General features: G+C 40.5%; 10 protein-coding genes across 10 annotated transcripts; 5 read left to right on the top strand and 5 right to left on the bottom strand.

Moving 5' to 3' along the window:
* Window positions 1–2,318: 2,318 nt before the first annotated feature.
* Window positions 2,319–4,034, bottom strand: ATC70_000031 (uncharacterized protein; the record flags this gene model as incomplete). The annotated part of the gene is made up of 4 exons (XM_064819453.1): window positions 2,319–2,324; window positions 2,407–2,586; window positions 2,643–3,122; window positions 3,180–4,034. 4 exons carry the CDS (start codon window positions 4,032–4,034, stop codon window positions 2,319–2,321), a joined length of 1,521 nt encoding a protein of 506 aa, XP_064677588.1.
* Window positions 4,035–4,843: 809 nt separating this feature from the next.
* Window positions 4,844–6,874, bottom strand: ATC70_000030 (uncharacterized protein; the record flags this gene model as incomplete). The annotated part of the gene is made up of 6 exons (XM_064819452.1): window positions 4,844–5,562; window positions 5,637–5,775; window positions 5,831–6,388; window positions 6,455–6,616; window positions 6,671–6,742; window positions 6,797–6,874. 6 exons carry the CDS (start codon window positions 6,872–6,874, stop codon window positions 4,844–4,846), a joined length of 1,728 nt encoding a protein of 575 aa, XP_064677587.1.
* Window positions 6,875–7,945: 1,071 nt separating this feature from the next.
* Window positions 7,946–9,204, top strand: BNA6_2 (nicotinate-nucleotide diphosphorylase (carboxylating); the record flags this gene model as incomplete). The annotated part of the gene is made up of 6 exons (XM_064819451.1): window positions 7,946–8,145; window positions 8,215–8,361; window positions 8,461–8,537; window positions 8,628–8,735; window positions 8,798–9,064; window positions 9,122–9,204. The coding sequence occupies 6 exons, from the start codon at window positions 7,946–7,948 to the stop codon at window positions 9,202–9,204; spliced, it is 882 nt and encodes a 293-aa protein (XP_064677586.1).
* A 79-nt stretch (window positions 9,205–9,283) lies between these two features.
* BNA6_1 (nicotinate-nucleotide diphosphorylase (carboxylating)) lies at window positions 9,284–9,787 on the top strand (the record flags this gene model as incomplete). The annotated part of the gene is made up of 1 exon (XM_064819450.1): window positions 9,284–9,787. The coding sequence occupies one exon, from the start codon at window positions 9,284–9,286 to the stop codon at window positions 9,785–9,787; it is 504 nt and encodes a 167-aa protein (XP_064677585.1).
* A 159-nt stretch (window positions 9,788–9,946) lies between these two features.
* On the top strand, window positions 9,947–10,337 carry ATC70_000027 (uncharacterized protein; the record flags this gene model as incomplete). The annotated part of the gene is made up of 3 exons (XM_064819449.1): window positions 9,947–9,998; window positions 10,060–10,172; window positions 10,233–10,337. 3 exons carry the CDS (start codon window positions 9,947–9,949, stop codon window positions 10,335–10,337), a joined length of 270 nt encoding a protein of 89 aa, XP_064677584.1.
* A 4,889-nt stretch (window positions 10,338–15,226) lies between these two features.
* ATC70_000026 (uncharacterized protein) lies at window positions 15,227–16,163 on the bottom strand (the record flags this gene model as incomplete). The annotated part of the gene is made up of 3 exons (XM_064819448.1): window positions 15,227–15,730; window positions 15,797–15,907; window positions 15,972–16,163. 3 exons carry the CDS (start codon window positions 16,161–16,163, stop codon window positions 15,227–15,229), a joined length of 807 nt encoding a protein of 268 aa, XP_064677583.1.
* Window positions 16,164–16,566: 403 nt separating this feature from the next.
* ATC70_000025 (uncharacterized protein) lies at window positions 16,567–18,979 on the bottom strand (the record flags this gene model as incomplete). The annotated part of the gene is made up of 2 exons (XM_064819447.1): window positions 16,567–18,705; window positions 18,764–18,979. The coding sequence occupies 2 exons, from the start codon at window positions 18,977–18,979 to the stop codon at window positions 16,567–16,569; spliced, it is 2,355 nt and encodes a 784-aa protein (XP_064677582.1).
* A 155-nt stretch (window positions 18,980–19,134) lies between these two features.
* Window positions 19,135–19,669, bottom strand: ATC70_000024 (uncharacterized protein; the record flags this gene model as incomplete). The annotated part of the gene is made up of 3 exons (XM_064819446.1): window positions 19,135–19,409; window positions 19,466–19,509; window positions 19,569–19,669. The coding sequence occupies 3 exons, from the start codon at window positions 19,667–19,669 to the stop codon at window positions 19,135–19,137; spliced, it is 420 nt and encodes a 139-aa protein (XP_064677581.1).
* Window positions 19,670–20,376: 707 nt separating this feature from the next.
* Window positions 20,377–22,303, top strand: rio1 (Serine/threonine-protein kinase rio1; the record flags this gene model as incomplete). Its single annotated transcript, XM_064819445.1, has 4 exons — window positions 20,377–20,545; window positions 20,613–20,910; window positions 20,970–21,744; window positions 21,794–22,303. 4 exons carry the CDS (start codon window positions 20,377–20,379, stop codon window positions 22,301–22,303), a joined length of 1,752 nt encoding a protein of 583 aa, XP_064677580.1.
* A 1,060-nt stretch (window positions 22,304–23,363) lies between these two features.
* On the top strand, window positions 23,364–25,288 carry ATC70_000022 (Glyco_trans_2-like domain-containing protein; the record flags this gene model as incomplete). Its single annotated transcript, XM_064819444.1, has 3 exons — window positions 23,364–23,812; window positions 23,955–24,243; window positions 24,299–25,288. 3 exons carry the CDS (start codon window positions 23,364–23,366, stop codon window positions 25,286–25,288), a joined length of 1,728 nt encoding a protein of 575 aa, XP_064677579.1.
* Between the last annotated feature and the right edge of the window lie 1,925 nt (window positions 25,289–27,213).

Genomic DNA, 27,213 nt, shown 5'->3' with positions numbered 1-27,213 from the left:
AATGTCTTTTACTGTTGTCTGAAAAGAAAAGTTAAACATCATTTGAATCAACAATGTGGTGAGATCAATGATCATCTAAATACACACTGTGCACACATCCAGTATCATCATTTCGAGACCTAAAGACTAGATAAATCCTTATAATCACTCATTCTTTCCATAAAACAAACCAAAGCCAAAGCGCATTTTCTTGGTCGTCTCGCCCATAAGGATTCCCGCGTTAGCCCACTCTCTTACTGACTTCGTGCTTTCTGATGTCAATTTTATCGCAAAATTTACCATATTCAAAAATCAGGCAAGCAAAAGCTTAGAAGGAGAGGAGAAGTCCAATTGCACCATCTACGGGAACGTGCTACTTTCAAAGCTTAACCATCAATGTAAAACGGATATGATACAGACCACCTAGTGATTTGAGCAACCAAGTTATAGACCGCCTACATTTCGGCTAAGTTTATAGTATAGCTTTTACTAGATGCAGACTATCTATTGCATCTTAAATGTCCAGAGTGCCTTACAGCCGCCATCATCTCACTAATAAACTGTATTATTGTGCTATAATACTGCGATAGAGTATTGCTACTCAAGCTAATATTTCTAACTGAATGTTTGGATGTAGCAGCATGCTATGAATCTAGCTTAATGCATCAATGTCTTTACACCTTTGTATCTTGACAAAAACATGCTTATTGACAAGCAGATATATGAAACACGGCCAAAATTGACAGCTTTCAAGCCTTAATATTTTGACGTGTAGACCTTTCTGAGCCACTGGAATGACACCAAACAGCTGTACTCAAGTAGCAGTGACTTTCTAACGCCTTTGCTCAACTTTTTTGGGATCGTCGAAAATCGACCAAAAACCATGAGGTGCCCCTCATGGTTTTCATCGAAAATCAAACGATTGCGTTTTTCACCTTGAAAATAAAGAGTTTGATTATGATATATATTAGATCAAAACGTTTCTCTTGATCCAATGCAACCCCTGAAACTTTATATGTGACACCTTCATATGCAAAATTTCGACATTTTGGCCAAAAACATCATTTCATATTTTCCAAAATTACTCAATAAGCTCATTCAAAACATTTATTTTACTTGGTACCATTGGAAGCGCCTTAAAAAGTGCTTCAAGAATGTATTAGGACCTACAGGCGGACCATCACAATTTATATAGTCGAATCTTGCAAAAGAGTTGAATCAAATCGAAAATGGTTAAACTCTGGCCAATCTTGAACAAGCAAAAAAAAAAAAAAGTGACGGCGTTTGAATTAGTCGTGGCGGCGGGTGTCGCTGCTGCTAGCTGACCCAAATGCCTGTCTGATAATGACAATGATGATTGAAATGCTGATTAAATGGGGATCATGAATTTGAAAGAACTATCGCTTAGCTTGAGTAGTATCTTTTGCTTTTGTTGAGCATTTTCATATCTGACAACGCCGGTTAGCTTGGCTCACCACCAAAATATATGTAATCGCAATTCCTAGTCATGACTTGCAGCATTTCAAAATGACATGTAGGCAGTATGCATTTCATTAATTCGTTTAAAAGAGACTACTGCCAATGGCTGAAAAGTTACTTTGGTATGTGGTGAAGATGTCTTTAAAATTTACATCTGAATATTCATTGGGAGTGATAGCTGCATTCTCGTTGACAGCTGGCAGATTCTGAGTGCGCCTATCGTCATTAACAATTAGCTCCAACCTCATTTGAAGGTCTATTCAAATGTAAGCATCCTCGTTGATATAATTTCAGGTTTGTCGTTCTTTTTCCTTACTCAGTATCTCATGAGCATGCCTGTAAACGCGAACAAAGGTTTTTTTTTTTGAGCCTTGTCCGATACTCAATTTTAAACAGTTGTCTAATCGTTTATTCGAGTACAAACAGCAATCATGTACCGTACAAGCTTTAAAGTTGTACGTCTACTATGAAATGTTTGTCTCTCAATTTTATATTACGATATCAAGATTCGATGTCATAAATAGTGTATAATTGAATACATGCTACTACATGGCTTATAAGGTGCTTCGTGATGTTTGCTTTCAACAAGTGGCTATGTAGTATGTTCTTTTTTTTATTCAATCAATAACTGATCTCCAATGTGAATTGCCTCCATTAGATGACAGTGTTTATTCAAAAATTGCAATGCTTGATTTGGTGAATCAAAAAGCAGCTATCAGTCAAAGTTTAGGTTTCGTATTGTCTATAACGAGTTGGCAGGCAAAGCAAACTATGTTCTTCATTAGGGGTATATACAACATAGGCTACTTTGCTGTTGAAAGGTCAATTTTCAGTACATGTATGAGTAGTTGAAAGCGCAATTATGCCTACGAGAAGCGATCAGATAATGAAACACAAGCATACTTTTTTTTTTTTTTTTTTTTTTTTTTTTTTTTTTTTTTTACTTACAGGCACTGTAACATATTCTCGTCGAGCCAACATCGCTTTCACCATGGCCTTACGGGACTTTGAATTTCTATTTCTCCACAGACGAGCACATCTTACCCAAGTGAAGAATCCTACTAGGATCAGCACAATCACGCCGCCTACAATGGATGTTCGTATCAGACCGAGATACTCCTCGTCAGACTATATCGAGGTCGAGTCAGCACATTCTACTGTCATCACATATTGTATAAACTTACACCACTCGACCACCAGCATGATCCATATCTTCCAATCACCCAACAAGCATGCAAATTGTAAGCCAAATTCAAATTGATCCACACTTTCTCCTCTGTGATATTCTCAGCTACCATGAGGTTTCTCAAGATGGTATTCTGTCGTGGTACGCGAGGTACATCAAAGATGTAGCTTTCAGGGCAAGCTAACAGGGCTCGATCATAGGTCAGTGTGTTCTTGGTCAAGACCCAATCACTGGGATTATCAGCTTGTCTACATGCTGCACGGTATTGATCGGCACAATCGCTTGCCTCCCATCGTCCGTTGCTCTTTTTGATGGCAGCACATCGAAGCACTTCACTGCCTGCTGGCTCGTTGACGTCCCAGGACCAAATTGTGGACAGTACATTATCAGCCAAGTGTCCACTGTCCACTGCTGAGTAGATTGTGAATGGATCTGAATAGTTGTGTTGCGTAAAATAAGGTGAATAGCCACATTCAGTCTATTGTATACGCTGTGGTTAATCTCCAGGCTATGTCATACACTAAATCATTCTTACCAAATGTAAAGCGTTTTCATACGTGAATGGCTTTTGCTCATCGTCTACAAAAGCCCAAGGACCATCATTTACACACGTTGTCTCCGTTGCATTCATCAAGCCACCCACACTATCTGAACTGAAGATGGTGTTGTTATCATACATGGTGAGCCGAAATGTGGAGTTTTCACTGCTGACAATGGTGCCATAACCAACCATCAGTTGTACTTTTTCTTGGATCAGATACAGCCATTGTGGCCAAGACACTTGTGCTGCATTCTGTTTGATGATGGGGAAATAAGGCTCTCGTCCATGCGCATAAAACGAGGCACTGGTGTTGATTCTGTCCACTGTCAAGTTGGAAGGCGTGTAGATGCGAGGCAAAAGCTCTGTGCTGGGTGTAATGGATTGCTGAATAATTTGGCCGAGATTGGAATCCGTTCTGGCCGTTGTCGCTGTGACATTGGTAGAGAGGTCGTGCAGATTCAGTACAAGAAAGATAAGGTCTGTCTTGAATGGTGATCGAGTCACTTCGGTTGATACCAGGTAATCGTTGACAGTTTCCAGCAGGTTGCTAAACTTAAATTTCGAAGCACAAATGTATCCATTCGGTAAAGATACATCGCCCGTGGCAGTAGGTGTGGTCGCTGTCGCATTATGCTTGATGCTCAATGGACATAGCTGCCAGTCTGAATCTACCGGATCCCAATACAGATCCACAACAAGTCGTTTATATCCCATGATGAGCACATTGTCTACTTGAGATAATCGTTGTGCTGAATAGTCCTTTCCGAAAAAGGCAGTTGATAATTCCAATGCAGGCCATACAAGCTGATCGATAGTAATATTAATGGCAATGTCCCTCTGAATTCGCATAGCTGTGGTGATGTTGGGTGAATTAAACGAAATATTCTGGTATGGAGTATCACCAAGGTATGTAAATGGCCCTGCTGTTTGGTCATACAGTGGCCATGTTGTAGCTGATATCTCCTTTGATAACAGTAATAAGGGCAATATTAGTATTGAAACTAGCATCGAGTCCTTGATGATGGTAATGATGACTTCTAGGACAGACACACAAATAAAGAAAATGGGAAGCTCTAAATATTGAAATTCTCGGTAGAATATTAATCGTCCATGAAGAAGAGCCTCAAATCCAAAGTCAGATGTGATCCAAGGTGATGGCTTTTGCTAGGGAATCTCCTATCCAGTGGTTGAAATGATACTTGATTCATTGCATCTATGGCATACCCATCAATGAAAGGCAGTAAACAAAAAAAAAAAAAAAAAAAAAAAAAAAAAAAGACAATCAACTGCTTTTCATATGCTAGAGACTACAAGTCCACCAGCACTCCTTAAATTTTGTGTTACCATCAGCAATATCGAATATTTCATGCGCACATCCTGATACTATGAAGCCCCTTTATAAATAGTGGAAGCATTCCTGACAAGATGTCCACATCGCAGTGCAGGTAAATTACTGTCTTTGGTTCAAACCACAATGAACAATAGCTCATAATCCCCTTTCAAAACATCCTTGCTTTGTTGTAGTACATGTAGTCATTTTTATTTCATCATGTCACCCATAATGAGCATTGAGTGATAGTTATAGATAAAGGGAATAAGCGAGATATAGAGAGAAAAAAGAAAGAAAAGTGATATATGTATGTATTGGATGATATAAATTACTCTTCAGAGAGTGTACCGAGCTCATTGCTACGTCGAATAGAAGGAGTGGATGATCCAGATGATTTTCTGGATGTCATCTCGGCGTTCTCATCTTCACTCAAAGAACCGACAGCACTATCGTTATTTACAGCAACCGTAGACGTAGGTTCCTCTTTGACAGAAGTCCAACCAATACCACTCATTCTACGCAATGCCTTGGCCCATCCACCATTTGCACTGCCGCTGCTGCTACTTGTCGTAGTTGACATGGATCTTTCAGGTTGTGGAGGTGCATTTTGCACTATGGACGAATGTCTGCGCTTTTCTTCTCTTGTTGCTGTTAGCCCCTCCATGTCTTGTTGTGAAGCAGATTTACTAGGTGGTGGTGGTGGCGCTGCCTTGGACCCCCAATATGAAATGGTTCTACGACGTTGGCGGTTGCTTGGAGAGGGTGATTTGGATGCTGTACCACTGGAAGCCGGTGCGACAGTGGAAACTGTCTTGGTTGGTGTTGGGCCTCCTCTGCCACTAGTGTCTGCTGCTGATCCTGCTCCAGCTGCTGAGCTTTTGTTACCTTCTGCATTGGATGATGGATGATGTGACGACTTGGAGGGTTGATCGATACTGAGGACATCTTCCAGTTGCTTGTTGTTGATAATCTTCATCAAAATCTTGTTCATATATAGTTGAAGAGCACGATTTGTGTCTTGAAGGGTCTTGATTTCCTCATTAAGCTCTAGAAAACATGTTTTTTTTTTTTTTTTTTTTTTAGTTTGGTTGCATGAATAATACTGCTGAAATCCTGCTTACTCTGGATGGTTTGATCTGATTCACTCTCTTTCTGATTGTTCCAGTCGGGTATCGATGAAGCTAGTTCAGCAGCCAAATTCAAGCCCTGATTGTTACTAGAAGTGCTGATGGATTCCTTCATTGCCGGGTTATCCTCCACCTGTTGTTCATTAATATTTATAGCTTAGTAGCAAATGATGAAATTGGCATTTTACCTGCATGATTGGGTTCATCATGAATTCGCCGTTGATGGTCTTCTCATGAAGCAAAATTTGATAACTCTCGTTCTCCTCCATCAAGCCTCGATTGACTTCCTTTATGCTGACGATTTCATGCTGTAAATGCGAGGCGTGAAGTGATTGGGTCTGCGATTCGTTTTGCTGTTCCTGGATCACGGATTTCAGTTTTTCGACTTCGTTTTTGAGATCAAATATCATCTTGTCCTGTGCTTTGATTGTTCTCTGTGCAATCTTGGTCTCGCGAGCATACGACGAGTCAATGACAGCCAGCTTTGGTGTAGGTCTTTCGTCGACAGTTGATGCAGTGGCGTCTCTGTCGTTTGTGTTGGCACCCGCTTGGTTCTCGCCAATGTCACCCAGACCACTTGTGAATGGGCTCATGATGCCCAGTGTGTTTGCGGTGACGCTGCGTCGTCTAGGTGTGCGCGGCGTGCGCGGCTCTCCTAGATTGTTGATGCTGAGGGATCTGATCTGGTTGTACAGATCCGCTTCTCTTTGTTGCCATATTGATTTGTCGTTTTCGTAATCCTGTAGCTATTATGGAGAGATTTTTTAATTTACACAAGGAAACGGCTTTGTGCTACATTACGACGTCCTTACTTCAGAGCTCAGTTTCTTCTCGACATCCTTCTTGGCTTTTGTGAGCTGCTGTATGTCTTTTCTTAGTTTACTGATGTCTTGTTCCTGAGCATATAATTGAGTTTCAAGGCGTGCTTGAGTATTGCCATAGTTTGAGTTGTCTAATTGAATAGCAGCTAATTTCTAATATAAAATTTGGTTTTAGTAACAACATTGTAAAACCACGAGAGACCTTACTTGTTTTAAATAGTCGTTTTCGTTGCTCAAAGCCTTTTGTTGTCTTGATTGATTATCAATGTCATGTCGAAGCTACAGCCACTTTTTAGTACAACGGATCCATCGCAGTTCAGCTTGATTTCAAACCTCATTTTCGACATCTTGTCCTTGCTTAATCTGCTCTTGCAATGATTGTATCAAAATCGTAAGTTGGTCGGTCGTCATCCTGTGCGAAAAGCAAGTTTTTTTTTTTTTTTTTTCCTGTATGATCAAAAAGAAAGAGAACAAAGAAAATTCTGATATGTGGAGTGTGTCTGTTTATATAAAAAAAAAAGGGGGATAAAGGAGAGAAAGGGATGAAAAAATCAAGAAAATATGAGAAAATATATAAAAAAGCGAAAGAAAGGGGGATACTATTTTATTTGGTAAAAAAGCTGGTTTGATATGAAGGCTTTTCAAATGCCATATCTTGTGTCTTGTTGTCATGTTTTCTGTGCTTGTGTATTTTCTGGATTTCATTTAGCTCAGTCTGTACCAGGGATGATGGTTTTCAGTGTTCAGCAAGCAAAAGACGTCCAACGTGAAATAGCCCATGTAGCCATGTCTTGTTCTATCCACAAAAAGCACACTTCATCCAGAATCCCTATGATGATAGTCCTGCGCTGATTTTTTTTTATATACCCTGATGGTACGTTTGAGTGAAATCACACTCTCTGGTTAGAAGCATTTAGGCCTAGCAAGAAGGCTCAATCCACTTTGCCACCTTAAAGTGCACCTGCATGTTGTATTTGGTGATATCAATGTTTGCATTGACCATGATCAGAATGAGGGATTCCTTCCCGAAACTGCACAAGACATCTGCTGCTTCAATCTGGGCAAGTTCCTGCTTTTGCAATCATCATTGAGAGACTGCTTGCTTTGTGCGATAAACAAAAGATCAATCATCAGTGCGCACATGCCTAGGCTGAGCAGTAACGAGCCAATTGACAAAAGACCCAAATCATACTTACAATGTATGGCTATAACGGTGATTACTAATAGCATTCCTTGAGATGTCTCGACCTCACTAGAGCCTCAATGTGTATTAATGCCGGGAAGCCATCAAATCTGATGCCATCGTTCATGTAGATGCCTTTATTCGATACCCGAAGAAGTTAGATGTGACTCGAGCAAGGCATCAAATTATGTGATTCAATGAAAAAGGGGGGGAACCCCGCCTTTGATAAGCAGTATAAAAAGCACAGACGGAACTCTTAATTGTCAATTCAACACTCTTTCCTCGACTTACCAATTAAAATGACACAATACGCACATTTACTCGCTACAAACTACAAGCAACTCATCGCTGATTACCTCGCCGAAGACGTCCCATCTTTTGATTACGGAGGCTTCGTTGTCGGTGAAGATGATCAGGTAGCCATCCTCTACTGCAAGGCCGAAGGTGTCGTTGCCGGTGTGCCATTCTTTGATGAAGTGTTCAAGCAGCTTGATTGCAGGTAGGATCTCCCAACGCATGATGTATAAATGAGCCGCTCCCACTCGAGATATTAATCACATGCACACAGAGTTGAATGGACATGCAAGGAGGGAGATTGGCTCAAGCCTGATGGTAAGCAAGAGGTTGCCCGAGTTTATGGCTGTGCTCGCAATATCTTATTGGGCGAACGCACTGCTTTGAACATCATTTGTCGCTGCAGTGGCATTGCTTTAAGGTAAGTTCAGGACAATCTGTCAGGTGGAAGTGCCCTCGAGTTCAGGACAATCTGTCAGATGGAAATGCCTTCGACAAGCATCTCACGGCACATCCATAGAGCCCGCATGGTCAGTGATTTACAAAAAGCCAAGGGATTCAAGGGTGTCATTGCTGCTACCCGCAAAACTACCCCAGGTAAGAATTACTTTTTCGTTTTTATCATCCGAGAGAGATATATGTGTGTGTGTGATAGCATATGACAATGAGTAACACACATCCACCCAGGTTTTAGATTGGTCGAGAAATACGGTGTTCTTGTGGGTGGTTTAGATACTCACCGCATGGATCTTTCTTCTATGGTGATGCTCAAGGACAATCACATCTGGAGCTCAGGTTGGACACATTTACATGACATTGCTGATTGCCATCGTGAGAAAATTAACCGTGAAATGTAGGATCAATTACAAAGGCCGTTCATAATGCTCGCAGCGTGTGTGGTTTCGCTCTCAAGATTGAGGTTGAATGTCAATCCGAGGAAGAAGCAGATGAGGCTCTTGCTGCTGGTGCTGATATTGTCATGCTGGATAACTTTACTGGTGAAGGTTTGAAGGCTGCTGCAAAGAGCATCAAGGAGCGTTGGGCTGCAAAGGGAAAGAACCACTTTTTGGTCGAGAGCAGTGGTGGCATCACCTATGAAACCTGTGCTGAATACTTTTGTGAAGGTAAATCATACACTGTACAGATGATGTAGCACCTCTATTAAAAAAAAATCTCCATAGACATTGATGTCCTTAGTATGAGTACCATCACTCAAGGTGTTCCTCATGTTGATTTCTCATTGAAGATCAGCAAGAAACAATGAGTCACAGAGCTTCTTTAAAGAAACAGGAAGCTGGACACTTTTAGACAATCAAATCACCCCTCTCAAATATATTTAGTACATGTTGCTTGATACTTTACATCATAAAAAACTATTAAACGAAGCTTGGATCATTCGCAGAGTCGAAAACAAGGCATATTACATCAAGTACATCTTTGAGGAAAACGAGTATATAATTCTCACCACTGATTTATGCTTGGTATGGTTTGAACATGGAGACTATAAGCGTATTCAGCAGAATGCCAAGGTGCAGAATATAGACATTGAGTCAAAGAGAGAAGCGGCCGCAGTGCTGGCTCGATTGAAGCAGCTTTTTCTCGAGAGCCTTTCACGTTGCAGTATCCAGAAAGAAGCTGGCAAACTCAAATTGCACTGCAAGTCTACCGTCAGCCAAATCCAAAATAGAATAAATACCCTATCTTGGATATTCAATTGCGAACTGCTCGATCAGGAGACCTCAAATAATGATGCGCTGAGTGGACCGCAAGTGATATACGACCATTTTATTCAACCGAGTCAAGCCATTGTGAATCACTTCACCGAGAATATGTCAGGTACACTCTAACGTCTTACAAATGCATTACAAATGAGGCATTGTGCTAAAGGAGGCGCTCTCATATACATAGACGAAAACCAGATAAAGCTCAAGATGGTAACAGTTGAAGGGACAGCAAGCAAAACAAGTGTACTGAGCAGTGATCTGTAGGCCAAGGCGTCAGCATCCATGTACTCTACCACAGCATTAAGCTACATGTCTGAACTCATTAACGATAAGAGTAAGCACACATGCCTAGATGAAAGCAGCTGCTTACTGACCAGCATCGCCAAAACATACAGATGCTGCCCACACGAATACAAACACAAGTACAAGCGCAGCCTCGCCAGTTACACAGATGCCCTTGGACGACACAGAATCTCACCAAAGCCAGAATGAACAAGTTCACAATATGGTCAGTAGTGTCACTTAATCTAACCCAAAAAGCTTATTTATTTTATTTAATACTTTACAGACCAACGAGGAATTGGAGGAAAAGAGAAGACATGAATTGCAACTATTAGAACAAGAAGAGAGACGGCGATTGTTGGCTGCTAGTAAGAAGAGAAGAAGACTCTAGAGTCTAGTTGAAGGGGTAAATAAACTTCCCCGCTCGGTACACATGATATATTTCTTGTCGCAACATGGTATATGGAAGTTGTCTTGCTGTTGTTGTTGCTGCTGTGAGAGTGAGTCAAAGTAATGCTCGAATTTATCGTCATCGGAAGGTGAGGGAGGCATGTAGATGCCGCAATTGTTGACGGTGGAGAGTTTGATCATGTCTGTTGGTGTGGCTGGCGATGCTGGCAATGAGAGATTGGCGGATTTGCGCTTCAAAGTGAGTGTGTCAATGAGCGATATTGCTGGAGCTCGGCTTTTCGTCTTTTTATGGCTTCCCTTTGGAGTTTCAACGTTTTTGATGCTGGATCCTGATTGCCAGAAAGAGCCCTTTTTCACAGGTACATTTTGATGCTCTCGAGAAGGCATTGCGTAGAGTAGTAAAAGAAGAAGGGGAAAAAGGAAATTGGAGAAAGAGATCTTTTTGTATTTGCGGAAAGAAATTCTGTTTATAAGTAACATTTAGCACAAGTAAGGCTTGTTCATGACGCACAAACAAGTGGTTCATCTTATCTGCTATTCATTTAATGCATGTAAGCACTAGCTCATTTACTCCTCCGATCCGTAGATTCCATTTTAAATATAACATTTACCCTTGCTGATTCCATTCAATCATGCTCTCATGTACCCCGCTCATCATACCCACATGGGATCTTCGTATTGTCAAAAGAGATCATGTATTACTGCCGCAAACATTCATGCAACTTGTACTCTCTCCAGATTGTAGTGATTTTACATGACAACCTGGACATCTAGATGATGCGGTGGCTTCAAGATGAGTTACAGGTATTATCCATGGTGTGTTTATATGAATCATGGCTAATATTCCAAGAAGTTAAACTTATTTGGACAAGATCTGACTGGATATAATGTCTGTGAAACAATGCCACCATAATATGGATGTAACATGTTACTGTTTTTGATGATCAGATAAAACCCAATATCTAATTTTCAACACTTCAGTCTAGACGAGCATACGCAAAGCCAAATAAATACGTGCAATTCTGTATACACAATGAATGACACTCTTATCCAACCCATTGTATTCAACATGTCCTTTTAAATTGGTCCCCTAAAAGCCTCACTCATAAATAAGACATTCAACAATGTGTGTAAAGGAATATATACGACGCTTCACAAAATCCTCAGTTTGTCACGGAATACTCGGTGCTTCCATTTTCACATATGAGAAACATTCTATTTTTGGCAAACACAATATCAGATTATTACAGGGCCTAAAGATCCAGACATTAGCAATGGGATATCATAACATAATAAATGTTCAGCCCCTAGACACTTTTACAGCCCTAATATGGAAACTAAGTTATCAGGCATGGTTCATATATGATTAGAGATTTTCTATCAATCAACAATCAAGTTTCATCCAACATTTTAGCTAGTATTATTGTTACAATATTAGCCAAAGGCCTGCGGCAGCGCGAGCCACCTGAATGTAGCATGATAAATTTACGGCCCTTATTAGACACTATCAAAGCCTCAAAAGGGAAAGAAGCTGATCTAACAAGTATTTGGATAGACTAGCGTTATTAAATATAGAATTCAAGGGGAATAGCATGGCTACCAACAGTGCTATGTAATTTTCCATATACTTTCAATACGCTTCAAAAGCATGTATTACTATATTGCCTTCATGGTTAGAGGGGCATTGAGTTAGCCAGCCGGCCCCACCAGCCGCCAAAATTCATTTCAACTCAGACAATTAATCTACTCCAGATTGGCCAAATTCTGATGGTTTTTCGACTTGATCAATTAATTTTGCCAGATTCGACTATATAAAACATGATTATCATCAGATGCTTCCTAATACATTCTTGGTATACTTTTTAAGGCGCTTCCAATGGTACTAAGTAGTATAGATGTTTTGAATAAACTTATTGAGCAATTTATAAAAGTATCAAAAGAGGTTTCTGGCCAAAATGTCGAAATTTTACATATCAAGGTCCCACAAAGATGATTTCAAGGGTTACGTTGGATCGATAGAAACATTTTGATTTAACACATACCTTAGTAAAAGTCTTCATTTTCAAGATGAAAAACGCGATCGTTTGATTTTCAATGAAAACCATGAGGGGTACCTCATGCTTTTTGGTCGAATTTTGGCCATGTTTTTCTTGGTCCCCAAAAAGTTGAGCAAAGGTGTCAGAAAGTAACTCCTAGATGAGAGCAATTGTTTGGTGCTATTCTGGTCATCTAAAACGGCCTTGAACGCAAGAAACGCGACTCAAATGCATTGTATCAGGGGCACTAAGGACTAAAAAGGGGAATACAAGTATGCTGCTTACCCGTATATGAAATAGCTACGTGTATACGGATGTAGAGCATCACATAAGAATTAGATCCACAGAAAATATGAAGCGCTTTCATGTGTAAGTGGAAAGTCAAAAGAAAAGTAGCAGTATTATGATAAGATACGCAAGGGTCATTGATGGTAGCGCGAGCTGCCGCTGCGCAGGTTGGCTCTCATCGAAGCGAAGCAAAAGTAGAAAGCCATCCAAAGCGTAAACACTCGCAACGTAGTAGTAAACAAATAGGCAAACCTGCAGCATCTGTTCAATGTATCAGCAGTGTTTTATATACAATATCACGCTTTTGCACGCATCCCTTGGCGTCGTGCACTGTTCTCTTTTAAATGCTTAACTGTTCATGAAGAACAATTGAACATCATTTTTCATTTATCATAGAGTCGGCACAGAAACACTTTTCCACTATTTTACACAGATAAATCTACTTGAAAAAGAAAAAAATTCATCCATTGATGAAGGCTGTGGCTATTTTATTTGTAATTTGAATGCATGTTTAATGTAACGCTGAATGCATGATGGCACATGTCATAATGCATTTTTGAAGTAGTAGGGACTAGTTCTTCAAGGTGGTAGCCGAGTGGTTGAAATACAACGTCATAAATCTGAACTTGCACATTTGAATAGTGTCTTGTTCTCTGTTTGAGCAAATACTCAGAGAAAACATGTAAAAAAAAAACGCAAGCTTTTCAATCAAAATTCAATGTTTAATGTAAACAAAGGTAAGTAGCAACCTGAAATGTACTATGAAACCTACGCAAGTTAGCTTTAAAAATGAAAAGACTGTTGCTATTACAATGGTTGGTGAACTTTTCAGCGTTTAGTCCACGTAAAAGATTTCAATTATCGCTACCTCAACATAAAATCGGTTAATTACAAGTGATTATGCGTAGTGAACTGATAGATCCAAGTTGGAGAACGCTGTGTTAAAAATCATTTGGTAATAACTTGCTTCGTTGTGGATTGGCGAAGGGTCAAAGAAATGCTGCGCATTTCACCAGAAGAGGGATATAATAGCCTTTTCACGCTCCTTGTTACTGTCAGAGCGTTCCTATTTGAGCAGTAATATGCTCACTTTGAGGCGTTGCTAAACATATTATGAACAGATTTTCAGTCATCGCTATATTGGTTGTGAAGCAATTAAGCCAGTAAAGTGTAAATTACCTATTATGTTTCGGCAATATTATCTATACAACTGCCAAGTTAAGTGGACTTCTTGTCTATCAATTGAATTTTGCTCCCCTGTGTTTGTCCTACAGAATGAGGCTTCGTCTGGGTACCTACTGCAATATTTCCTTTCAAATTCGGATTTTCAGCCGTCAAATTGGAGTTAACGGTGGTGCAGATTCAGTACATGATTCCTTTAAAGAACCTCCGAAATATATAAAAACAAGCTTATCTATGTAGAACAATCAACTACATGTGTGGTACTGTTTGATGCGCGTTTTGATTCCGTACCAATCTATATGGCTAATATAATTCTATTCAGAATAGTTTGACAAGTTTTCTGCCCATACGTCGTAAAATACAGACCTTTGGACAAAAACATTCAGGGAGCGTACAATTAAGACTTAAAACTTCTATATCATAATAAATCCAACGTAGTGCTATTTAATGGCTTTTGTTTTATCAGAGTACGATGCGTCTTCCTCGAGATTTGACCAAAAGTGTCGTCCTGCAAAATCATCAATTTCAGGCCAAAATTTGCCTGTCATAAAGGCAAAAATCAGGGCGCCAATTTTTTTTTGGATGAACAAAACTGTTCATTTCTAATGATACTGCTATGCTAGAGCTTCGAGCAAAGGCTCATTCGATAGAAAAAAATTTGTTCTACAATATTTAGTAATGCTTAACATAATGTTTTGATAACAGATACTGAATAATCTTTAGAAAACAGTCAAAAAATGGCAAACACTATCTCATTAAATACCAGTTGAACAATGTACACCAGACACTTGATATGGATACCATTGTATTCTATTTTAAATTTTTTACAAGTTTTATATAAGTTTCAAAGGGTGTTTACTATCAAGAATCAAGTAATTTTAAGGTCGATAGATTTAGGAAACCCATAGACCATCATTCAGAACAGTAGAAATTGAATCTCCGTTTAACCTTTGCAAGTGTAGACCACACAAGCATCATGCATTTGACTGAGCATGTTAAAAACCGGAGCGTAGGGAAAGGGTTATATTAACTTGCTGGTTTCAAATTATCAACAGAGTTAGATTGTACATTTCAAAATAACATGAAAAATTGGGATCGAGCACCAAACAATTTGCAATATATAAAAGTGTAAGTAGTAACGAGCAAGCCAGATACCATGAGGGGATAGAATTTCCTACCGATTAGTTCTGATTTACACATTTTCCTGCTTTCAAATCACTGCTTCGCTCGCACATCATTCCCAGCAACAGCTACTGATTTATATACAATATGATAATGTTTATTGCTTTCAGTCAAGATCAATAGAAACGGGAGCAAAGAAAGGGGTATATACAATGATCAAATTGACGGGTTTGTGATCTTTTTACCAACCAAATCCCTGTGCTTGTTGTTGTTGAGTTTGTTGATCCTCCTTGAACGCAGCTAAACCAATCAGTATACCGACTACAAAGAACACCAAACTGATAATGAACCAAAACACACCCCAAACTCGACTGGACATGCAATGCCCACAGACTTGAGCAAATTTAGATGCGTCCGATTCATGCACTTTTCGAAATACCAAATCATCCAGGATATCCCACAGGCAATAAAGACAAGACATGACACCAACAAACAAAACAAAATAGCGTAAGCCTACACCATGAGCCAGCCACCACAAAAATACCATGACACCAATGAACAAGAGTCCAATGCCTCTTGTCAACCAATTCTTGGCCCACCACAAGGTAAACAACAAACACACACCCAAAAAGATACTTGCAATCTTGGATGCCATGATGTTGAATCCGCACATAACCAAGATAGCGCCAATCAATGAAGATCCCAAATAGCCAGCAGGTAAGGTACACATTGGGATGCCGCCTCGCTAAATAGAGTCAATCAAACCTTTAATATACATGTAATCAAGCTATATGAATTGGCTCGATCTTACCATTCTAGTGACGCCACCTTCATCTGGATCAATTTCAATTGATTCAATCTTGGCACAAGTAAGGCACCCCACAAATGCATGGGAAAATTCGTGCAAACCAACTGTAAGTAACTACATGTACATCAAATTGGATGCATCAGATGAAGAACAAAAGTGATTTGACGGTAGAACTCACCTTGAAAGGCGACAAAACGATCTTTGCTATCGGCATATTCCATAGAATCAAGATGGCTGCTGTGTAAACACCAATGATGATCAAAATGATCTTTTGATCTTCTGTTGGTGTGAGTCTATTTGTAGTTGCTTCTGCAACTGCTTGTCGTGCTACCAGGTAATTTTCATAACTCGTATACTCGACAGGTGGCATTTTCGTCTCTGTGATGTGTTGAAAAAAAAAAGTTTAAAAGGAAAAGAGAAAAAGTACAGGAGCCAAGGACACCAAAACACACAATTAATATAGGTATTTCTTGGTAGCTATATATGGAAGGTACCAAAATAACTTTAGCAAGACATAAAAGCAGGTACCACTTGAATTACCTTAATTGTAAAACCAATGGATGTCATCACAACAATTTTCTGATTTGGATTTGCAAGTTTGCTGTGAATGACATGACACGTCAGTTCATACGTGTAGAGAGCAAGAGAGCCAAAGACAATGTTATGCTACATTCGATAGACTGTTTTCATTGATTTTGTACATTGGATCATTTGCCAAGCCCATATATTTATTACTATTTTTAACTACATACATTTAGGGGCGATGCATCTTTCTAGAGCTCGTCGTGATCCATATCATTGTTGAACTCGTCCTCGTAAACAATGTTTGTCTTTTTTAGCTCTTCGTCTGCCTTTTTCTCCTCCTCCGTCTTTTCGCTGGCCTTCTTCACCTTGACCTTGGCTTCCTCCAAAATAGAAACACCTACTGCTTTACGGATCAAGCCTTCCACACGACCAGCAAACTGTGTCATGTCCTTCAAAGGAAATCCACTGCGAATAGCAGTTGTTTCATACATGAGTTGAATCAAATTGGTCATTTCCTCGGTAATGTTGTCTTCCTCGACGTAATCCAGTAAAGTAGTAATGACGGGATGGTTGGGATTGATCTCCAGAACCTTCTTTTGCAAACGCATACTCTCTAGAATGTACTCCATGTTTGGGTTCTTGTGATTGACACCTTGCGCATCCAATACACGTTGAGCATGACCACTGAGACCAGTCTTGGGCGCTACAATAGCAAAAGGCGAGGTGGTTAAGCGATGAGAAATAACAGCCTTTTCAATGCTTTCATAAAGCGTGTCAAACAACCAATCTGTCAAAGGCTTGAATTTGGCCTCCAATCCTCGATCCATATCCTGCTCATCGTCATCAAATGTCAAATCACCCTTGGCAATGTTGACAAACTGCTTGCCATTGTATCCCGGAATATTGTCAACGAATGATTCATCAATGGGGTCGGTAAAGTAAATGATTTCATATCCACGGGCTAGCAGGCTTTCGATAAAAGGAGATTGCTCGATTTCAGCAATGTTGCTACCTGTCATAAAGTAGATGCTCTTTTGATCAGCTTTGGCACGGTCAATGTAGTCATCCAGACTGCTGCTGAAGGCTTCTGTGTTGGTGGAGGTCGCAAAACGCAGTAAACTGGTAATTTTCTTGCGGTAAGGCTGATCTTCAATGGCACCATACTTGAGAATAGTGCTATATTGACCGAGGAACTTTGCAAATGCCTTGGGATCGCTCTCACTGAGATTTGTAAACATATCGAGTGCCTTCTTGACCAAATGACGCGTAATGATACGAAGGCTGCGGTGCTTTTGCAGAGTTTCGCGAGATACGTTCAGTGGCATGTCATCAGCGTCCACGATACCCTTGAGGAAAGACAGCCATTTGGGCAGCAGATCGACTTCATCACTGATAAACACACGCTTGACAAACAACTTGATGGGATGGTTGGATTGGTCTTTTTGAACATTTTGATAAAAAACGTCGTTCACCACGGGAGGCACGTAGAGTAGTGTTCTAAACTCGATTTCTCCTTCACCTTTGAAATGAGTCCATGCGAGTGGATCACTGGGTTCACGTGTCAGCGACTTGAAAAACTCCTTGTGGTCCTCTTCAGTGATATCCTTGGGATCACGCATCCAAATGGGCTTTTGGACATTGACATGGTGCCATCCGTACACCATACGCTTCTCTGTCTTTTGCTTGTTGTCCTTCTTGCCATCATTGTCGATGCTTTCCTCTACCACATCGTCATTCAACAAAGTATCCTCCTCTGACACAGGAACCTCCTCCTCTTGACCGCTCCACACCATGATGGGGAATGTGATAAATTGAGAATACTTGTGCACCAATGCCTTCAAGTTCTTTTCCTGCAGGAAGCGGTAGGCATCAGGCTTCAAGTAAAGCGTAATCTGAGTACCACGCTTTAGCGTGTTTCCGCGAGGATCCTTGGCAATGGTGAAATCATCTACGGCAGTGCTCATCCAAATATGCTGGTCTGGATCATCGTTGGACTTGGAGGCCACAGTGACTCTATCAGCGACCAAAAACACAGAGTAAAAGCCAACACCAAATTGTCCAATCTGCGTTATATCGCTATTGCCGTTCTCCATCTTGGCCAAAAATTCAGATGTGCCAGACTTTGCAATGGTGCCCAAGTTGTCTTTGAGCTGTTGACGTGTCATACCAATACCAGAATCAGTGATTACCAGCGTCTTCTTGTCGGGGTCAGCAGCAATGGTGATGCTGAGACTAGGTTTAGCTGCAATGGCATTGGGATCTGTAAGCGAGAGGAAGCGGATCTTGTCCAGGGCATCAGATGCGTTCGAGATCAGTTCTCTCAAGAAGATTTCACGCGTCTTGTAGAGCGAGTTGATGATGAGATGCATCAAGCGGGATACTTCAGTCTGTTCAAGTTGTTGAGTATATGCCAAAGACGGCCTTCATCTGATTTATCCACTGTACCTGAAATGTAAACTTTTCCTTTTCCAAAGAAGCCATCTCCTCGTCAGGGATGTCCTGTGGCAGCCCAGCTAAGGGATTGGTGCCCTCCGGTCTTCCTTGCTCTTGCTGTTGGTCTGATACAACCTCTGCTTTAATAGGCACCTGCTGTTGACTTTGATTTGCCAACACACATGTTGCTACAAACACCAATAGCAACACAATTTGATGCAACCTCATTTCTAGGATCTATGCTTCAAAAAAGAAAAGAAGAGGAAAAGGCAAACACCTCGATCCCATTTATGATGTTGGCTTTATTTTAGTTGTCAACATTTTATTGGGCAAAATATTATTTTTTTCCCGCATAAACAAGGTACAAAGAAGACGGTATGTGCTTATTTGGTCGTATTAGCAGGGACAGCAGCAGCAGCAACAGCTGGATTGGCCGCTGATCCCACGACAGAAGAAGCATTTACGGCAGCTCTAATGTTCATCAACAAGCGATTCTTTTCCTGAAAGAAGGTATCCACTGCCTGCAATGTTTCTGCGTTGCGTGTTGCGAGATTGCGAGTGTTTTGTGCGTCTGCCTGTCCTGATATACTGAGTAATCCACAACTTCTAGCATGTGTCTCTAATGCCTCCAATGTACTCATCAGGTGGTTGTAATCGGCTAGGCAAAAGAGCATCAGTATTCTGTTGGCATTGGACGTACTACATTCCACCCACCTTTTGCCTCGATGGGATCATACGGCGTAAATACAGATTTCTCTCTATTTCAACAAAAATGTCAATCACCACTCATCATCGTGTTCTGCCAAAATTTGCATACATTTTATCAAAGAATTCCTGCCCCTTCTGCTCTATTTCAGAGAGCTGTGATATAAGTGTGATAAAAGATGATCTGTATTCTTGTGTTGCTTTGGAGGTCATGATGTGGAGTATATGTAAGAAGAGTGGATGAACCTTTGCACATTTGTCTGAAATTGATGACTGGCTTTTCTAGGCAATGGATCAATGTTGGATCAGATAATTCATGCCAACTGCTAGCTCATCAGCATCCTCTCAAATGAAAGATCTTATTAGTGACAAGAATGCATTGCCACGGCTTTAATACAAGAGGTGCCCTGACCCTCTATTGTTTTAAGCATCGATGCCTCCTTTGAACAACTCGATCTACAGCATGGCATCTCTGCTAATGCATCCAAATGTGATGGGTAAATATGTAGGCATACTTTATGATGGGTGAAAACGTTTTCGTATAATTTGCTCATATTCAAAGGAGGTTTTATCCCCTTCAAGGGGGGGGGGGAGCTGAAGAAGGCCATACGTATTCATGGAGGAAATGTACCCATCATCTCATCTAATCAATTTAGCTAGATTGATCCTACATCTATCCAAACAACCATGCCAGATCGTTGAATTCCACTTGGCTTCCTTATGCCGAAAGGCGGTGGTGAGCACGTTGACTGAAGATACACGATTGTCTACTATGAAAAATAGAGATTTGATCCATTCATACTAGTTTTCATCTTTTGGCAGTGGTGGCTTGTGGGTCATTTTTCATGTCAAAATATTTTCCTGGCACTATTTTTTTTTTGCTGCTTTGACAGTTTTAAACATCTCTTCAACATATTATCATGTCAGCAGATTTGAAAGAGCTGGAAGCTACCCGAGAATTACCTACTGAAGGCCTTACTGAGGACAATGAAGAGTTTGTAGAAGAAGATTACGAGGATTACGACGACTATGACGATTATCTAGACGACGAATTGAATGATACAGACATGTGGGACAATGCCACTGGAGGTGAGTAGGCGAGAGCTGACTAGACCCCCCTCCATGACAATGCTTATTCACTATTCACTCCATTCAGACTTCACCAAGCAGTACAACAAGCTTCGTCAACAGATTGCACCTTCTGTATCAGCCGATAAACCAGCACCTGCTGTCAACAGAAAGCTTGCACCAGCACCTCTTCGCAAAGCAGCAGCATCATCCGCAGAGGGCCAAGATGCCACGACCGAGAAGAAGCAAATGTTGGATAGTCAGATTGATAGTTTGGGCCATTTTGCCAGTAGAATTCACATTGGCGAAGACTACAACCCATCCAAGATCTCATCGTCAGTTGCGAGTGATATCAAATTGAGCTCCAAAAAGGCCAGTGGAGACAAGTAATGTTGCTGTATCATTTGAGCACCTGTATCAATATTGACATTGCATGGAACTATAGGACGGTGCAAAAGGATAAGGCAGACCGTGCGACAGTGGAACAAGTGCTTGATCCTCGTACTCGTATCATTCTGTTCAAAATGTTGAATCGAGGCATTTTCTACGAAATCAACGGCTGTATCAGTACCGGTAAAGAAGCCAATGTGTATCATGCCATGACAGAAGACGGACAACACAGAGCCATCAAGGTCTACAAAACATCCATTTTGACATTCAAGGATCGTGATAGATATGTCACTGGTGAATTCCGTTTCAGACATGGTTACTCCAAATCCAACCCTAGAAAGATGGTCAAAGTGTGGGCAGAAAAGGAAATGCGCAACTTGAGGCGTATTCAGCAAGCAGGCATTCCATCTCCCAATGCGCTCGTGTTGAGAATGCATGTGCTGGTCATGGAGTTCTTGGGTGACAAGAACGGATGGGCCTATCCCCGTCTCAAGGACGCTCAGATCGAAACCTCAAGATATCCAGCCCTGTACTATCAGCTCGTCAAGAATGTGCGTACCATGTATCAAGTCTGTAAGCTGGTGCACGCTGATTTGAGTGAATACAACATCCTCTATCACTCGCGCAAGCTGTATATTATTGATGTATCGCAGTCGGTGGAGCATGATCATCCTCATGCATCCGAGTTTTTGAGAAAGGATCTCTCCAATGTCACAGATTACTTTGCCAAAAAGGGCGTGCGAGTGATGAGTATCATGGAGCTCTTTAAATTTGTCACTGATGTGACATTTGGCAATGAAGAAGAAGAAGTGGATGCCCGATTAGAAAAGGCAAGTGGATCTAAAGCACGCTTGATTGTGTACTTATACTTCTCTCCAGATCCAAGAGGAAATGAACGCAAATCCCAGCCTCGAAATCAACTCTGTGGAAGACGAAATTTTCATGAAATCTTATATACCTACGACACTGGAAGAAGTCATTGATATTGACCGAGACACATTATTAGTGGAGCAAGGCGATGGCAAGAATCTCGTTTATGCCGATTTACTTGGCACGGGTGTAACAAAATCTGTTCAACAGCTAAGCATTGGCGATGACGATGACGATGATGATGACAAAAAGTCTGAAGCTGAAGCTGCAGATAACAGCGATGTTGCTGACAGTGATTCACAACATGAAGATGGTTCCGATGAGGAGGAGGACGATTCTGAGGATGAGGATGGCGATAGAAAACCCAAGACACCCAGAGGCAAGAAGAACGAGGACAAAGACGACAAGAAAGAAAGAAAACAAAAGGCCAAGGAAGAGGCTAGAGAGCGCAGAAAGCACAAGCTTCCCAAGGCGGAAAAGAAGAGAAAGATCAAGACTAGTAGCAAAAAGAAGAAATAGACATAATAAACAACGTTGGTGATGAAGCAATGCTTAGCGAAAGCGATTGAATCACGTCACCTGGCATGAATAATGAAATTGCGTGTAGTTCGACTCCTTAAGTTGCCAATAATTTGAATCCTATGTGCAGAAATCGCAGGCAATATGACTTGCGATCTTTCTCGTTTTTGTAATCATGCCTTATCTTGGACGGAATATCCATGTATACTCCCATGATGCTATAAACTGGTGTACTGATATCATGATGATTTACCTAGTGAATGTCAAAAAAAATAAGCTCAAGGCTATTCAAGCCCAGTGGATTGAATTACTTGATCCGACCTCTTCAGATACCAAAGGCAGCATTTGGAAAGGATATACTGTAGATCAAAATTGCAAAGCTAAAAAGAGAGCAATCACATCAAGGTTCCGTAGCAGACGACGGCAAGTTTCATTCAACAGCACTTTTTGTTTTCATCACGTTTCAAAACCATCTCTTTTTTTTTTCTTGTACGCTCGTTACACTTAATGACATGATTGTGAATTTTTATGGGATGCAATTTTACTAATACAACTACAACAAAACAATGATAATTTATACTTTTATGAAATCCCCCTTGCTTTTTCTTCACAGCTAGTTTAAATAAAATTCCTCCTTTATTTCTTTGCAGAGACAGAATGAAATAAGAAGGGATTATTTAGAGGGTCAAATCATACATGATACAACAACAATAGCAACTAACAACAGCAATGAAAGGTATACCCAAAGGATAAATATTCTTGCGCAATCTCGGCAAGAGCAAGCTGCGCTATTTTCCACATTTAGAGTGCGTTTAAAATAAGACATTACGGGGTTACACTCAAATGTGAAAATGAGGTTTTAAAAAGGCTTGGTGTGTAATCTGTGTGTTTGTATGTGTGGCGACCTACAGCTTCTAAAAAAAAAAAAAAAAAAAAAAAAAATAGAGATAAATAGAACCTCTAAGCAATCCTTTCATTTTCTTCTTCTTCTTTTTTTTTTCCCCCCTCTTTTCATCTTTTCCTTTTCCTTTCATCTTTTGCATCACATATACTCGTTGATATGAAAGCGGCATTGTTGAATTATCCATTTGAATTAGTGGCACCCATGACAGCCATTGGATCTGTCTTGCTGCTACCTCTTGGTCCACTCTTGATACCTCGCACTTATATCGTCTTTCTCTTGGTTTACTTTACCATCTTTTTATACACTCAAGTGAACCATGTCTTCAAATTCTATACCACAGCAACCAAAATGACAAAAGCTATCCGTGAATGGAACCAAAGATCCAACAAGAACAATGCTACAGAGAAGATTGACTCAACTACGGCAAGCCCTCCTTCTCCTACTACTACCCGTGAAAGAATTATATCGGTTGAAGAACTTGTAGAAATGGAAACCTCGTTGAACCCATATGATGACTCTCATTTCATTCATGCCTTTATTGTGCCTAATTATGCAGAGCCAGAAGCTTTATTAAGAGATACTATCAAACGTTTAGCCAATCACAAGTAAATATAGGGGTTAGAGAGGGAAGAGAGAGAGAGAGAGAGAGAGAGAGGGAACTAGACAGAAAGGCACACAGAGAGAAAGAGAGGGGTGATTTAAGGGTATCATCAATACTAACCAACCAACAACAAATTTTTTTTGTAGGAATGCTCAAACTAATTATGTCATTATCTTGGCTATGGAAGCATCTGAACTGAATTATGAGCAGAAATCAAACAGCTTGGCTGATTACTTTAAGGACAGCTTCCTCCAATTCATCGTAACTGCTCATCCTGCCGACATTCCCGGTGAGACGCGCGGAAAGGGTTCCAATGTAGCCTATGCAGCAAGACATGGTTGTGCACAAATGTTGCAGCACGGCATCGATAGAAGACGGGTTATCTTGACCGTATCTGATTCTGATTCATCTATTCCTGAGCTGTATACCAAAGAGGTAATAGAGTGATGTGATTCACATGTACCACAGAACTAACCTTGTATCGTTTTAGGTTGAAAAAGCTTTCAACAGAGCTGAAGATCCCTACTTTTTACTATTTGCTCCACCCATCTTCTTTTCGCGCAACTGCTATGAGGTCCCTGCCGCCGTCAGAATGACTGATATTACGTGGTCTGCCATGGTCATGTCCAGCTTGAGCAACAGTCGTGGTCTCTCGTTCCCTTGTTCTACTTACAGTCTGAGTATGGTCTTGGCAGAGAGAGTGGGTTACTGGGACACGGATGCTGATTCAGTGGGTGAGGATATGCACATGATGCTGAAATGCTTCTTCAAGACGGATGGCCTTGCTCGCTGCTGCCCCATCTTTGTGCCCATCAACTTGACCAATGTCCAAACACCTGGCTATCTCGCCAACATGAATGCTCGTTTCGTCCAAGCCAAGCGCCACTATAATGGCATTGCAGATCTCGCCTACACGCTCCGCAACTCATTTGGCGTCAAGGATACAGTGATCGATGGCAACCACGTCTTTGCTTCTCTCACTGCTAAAAAGACCAGCATGTATGCAGCACCTAGCTTTTGGCTCGACAAGCTTGTCATGTGTACCAAGGTGATGGAAGCTCATCTGATTCCTGTCACTTCGGGTTGGCTCATGTTTGCTGCAGTGCCATTGATGCAATTCATCTTGTTTCCACCTCACTCCATGGTTGCCTTTGTCGAACCTACTGAAAATCCTATCCTCACCTCCGAATTTTATGCTACCTTGTGGAACATTGTCAAGATTATCACTGTATTTTTACCTCTTCCGCTCTTTGGTACCTTGGCTATTTACGAGCACCTTCATCGTGTCGTTGATCGGGAACTGTATGGCAAATCTGAGACCCGTACCTGGCGTAACGTTTTCGACTACATTTCGCTGCCTATCGCTGCATGGGCTTTCATGACCTTGCCAGCTACCATCGCCTGTATCAAGAGACTTTACAAGACAAACGACAAGTACATTGTTGCTGAAAAGTTCTTTGACGAAGACAACGAGCAATAATCGCTTTAATACACATTTAGATCCCTTCACAGACCCAAAACTACTACATTACTCATCCCACTTCCATTAATACTATACGCTCTAATACAACTAATTGCTACTTTTGTTACTAATCACAGACACACACAAACACACTCTCCTACATATAATCCACTCTCCTTTGCTTTTTCTTCTTTTTTTAATAAATGTACATCTATTTCAATCTCTCATCTCAACTTGTTACACATCATTTATATGGAACAAACCTAAATTACAAGCCCATCTTGTCTCTCTGTATGTGTGTATAACATGGGCAACCAGAAAAAAAAAAAAAAAAAAAAAAAAAAAAAAAGGTACCATTTGATTTATACACTTGGTATCGTTCGATTGCATAAATCAAGATTTTAGATACAACAAACATGCAAAATATAAACAGCCATGTAAGTTCACGACAAAATAAACTCTTTGTTCTCTGCTTCTCTGGTGTGTTGCAAACCAAATGCGTACAATTGTATCACAGTTTTGTTCAGACTTGTTGCTAAAAGAGTTACACGGCTTTCTTATTTCATTCAAATAAACATTTGTATCATCGTTTCTTACAGGAAAATACACAAACCAGCAGTTTGCAAACAAATATCCAACAAGATGATCACTGTTGAAGAACCGTCAAGTATACATGATGCAGAATACAAATACTTGGAGTCGTTCTGCAATAACAAGTTGATGCATAGAGATTCGTATCTATATTCTGTCCGCTGCGTGGGCCACATCGATATCCACTGACACTTGATTTTCGCTTGGTCAAATGTCGCTCAACTAGACTGCTGTACAACCATTCAATGACGATGATGATGGCCACAAACAACGCCTTTTTTCGCTATACATTGTCTTGGGTACAGCCTGATCCATGATCAAAACATGTAACAAATACAGTGATGATCTGCTCCTTGAGCTAAATACACATTGTAAACCCCCAAAAAGATGTGGGCAACCCTCTCAGAGGTAGAGAGAAAAGCCATCATGATGATATTGATGTATTTCATCATCACCATCTTCATCATGGGATATACTAGCAAAGAGTGAACTAGTAAAAGTAGTAATAGCGATGGTAGATCTTCAGAACTTACTCGACGTTCTATTAAATCCATCAACATGAAGGAATTTCTGATCTTTCAGACGTATCAGAACGCTTGGCGCAACATACTCCTTCTACTCATATTAGAAAAAGCTATCCACATCTGCCAGGATAGAAAGAAGACAAGTCCGGCCTGGATGTTACAAAGCTAATTTGGCTGCGAGAGCAAATGAAACACTCTTTACCAATCTTTCAAATGCTATGGGAACCTTCAATAAGTCTCAAGGTAAGGGCTTCCAACTTAGCCAACTCGCTTGCTCTGATTTGTTGTAGCAATGTTGAGAAGTATTTGCATTCTTGTCAGGGAAATCAATAAAGTACTTATTTCAGGAGAGATGTCTTGATGTCGCTGCTAGTTTCTATCAACCATAATAGCACCCTCCAATAGTCTAATACTGGGTATATGCTTATTGTAATGAGTATTGATTGATTTATTTTAAAGAGAGAGCTACATATGATGTCTTTTCTGAGTTGCATTACATTGCAAGACCTTGTCATGTACCTTGACAGCGAAAGCTGTTTGATGCTAATGTGGACAAACTTGCCATTCATTTCTGTTATAATATAACTGGCATCATTAGTCTCCAAATAGTTTGGAGGACATAATAGAATTCTCTTCCTTTGAAAATAAGCTTGACACGGATATCTTTGACAGGTACCTGTTTCAAAGCGTTCATTGTACACTCAATGTAATTAGTATTCAAAGTGTTTTCTGGTGGAATGTTGAGATCCAATGTAATAATTTCGATATTGGTGTACTGCAGACAGAAAGTACTCGAGCGTTTCAATAGCGCAAAAGTCAGTGAATGCC

The sequence above is a fragment of the Mucor velutinosus genome, assembly GCF_035048745.1.
Source record: "Mucor velutinosus strain NIH1002 chromosome Unknown tig00000025, whole genome shotgun sequence".
Lineage (NCBI taxonomy): Eukaryota > Fungi > Mucoromycota > Mucoromycetes > Mucorales > Mucoraceae > Mucor > Mucor velutinosus.
The sequence above is the reverse complement of the archived record's forward strand: the minus strand, read 5'-3'. Positions and strand labels throughout refer to the sequence as shown.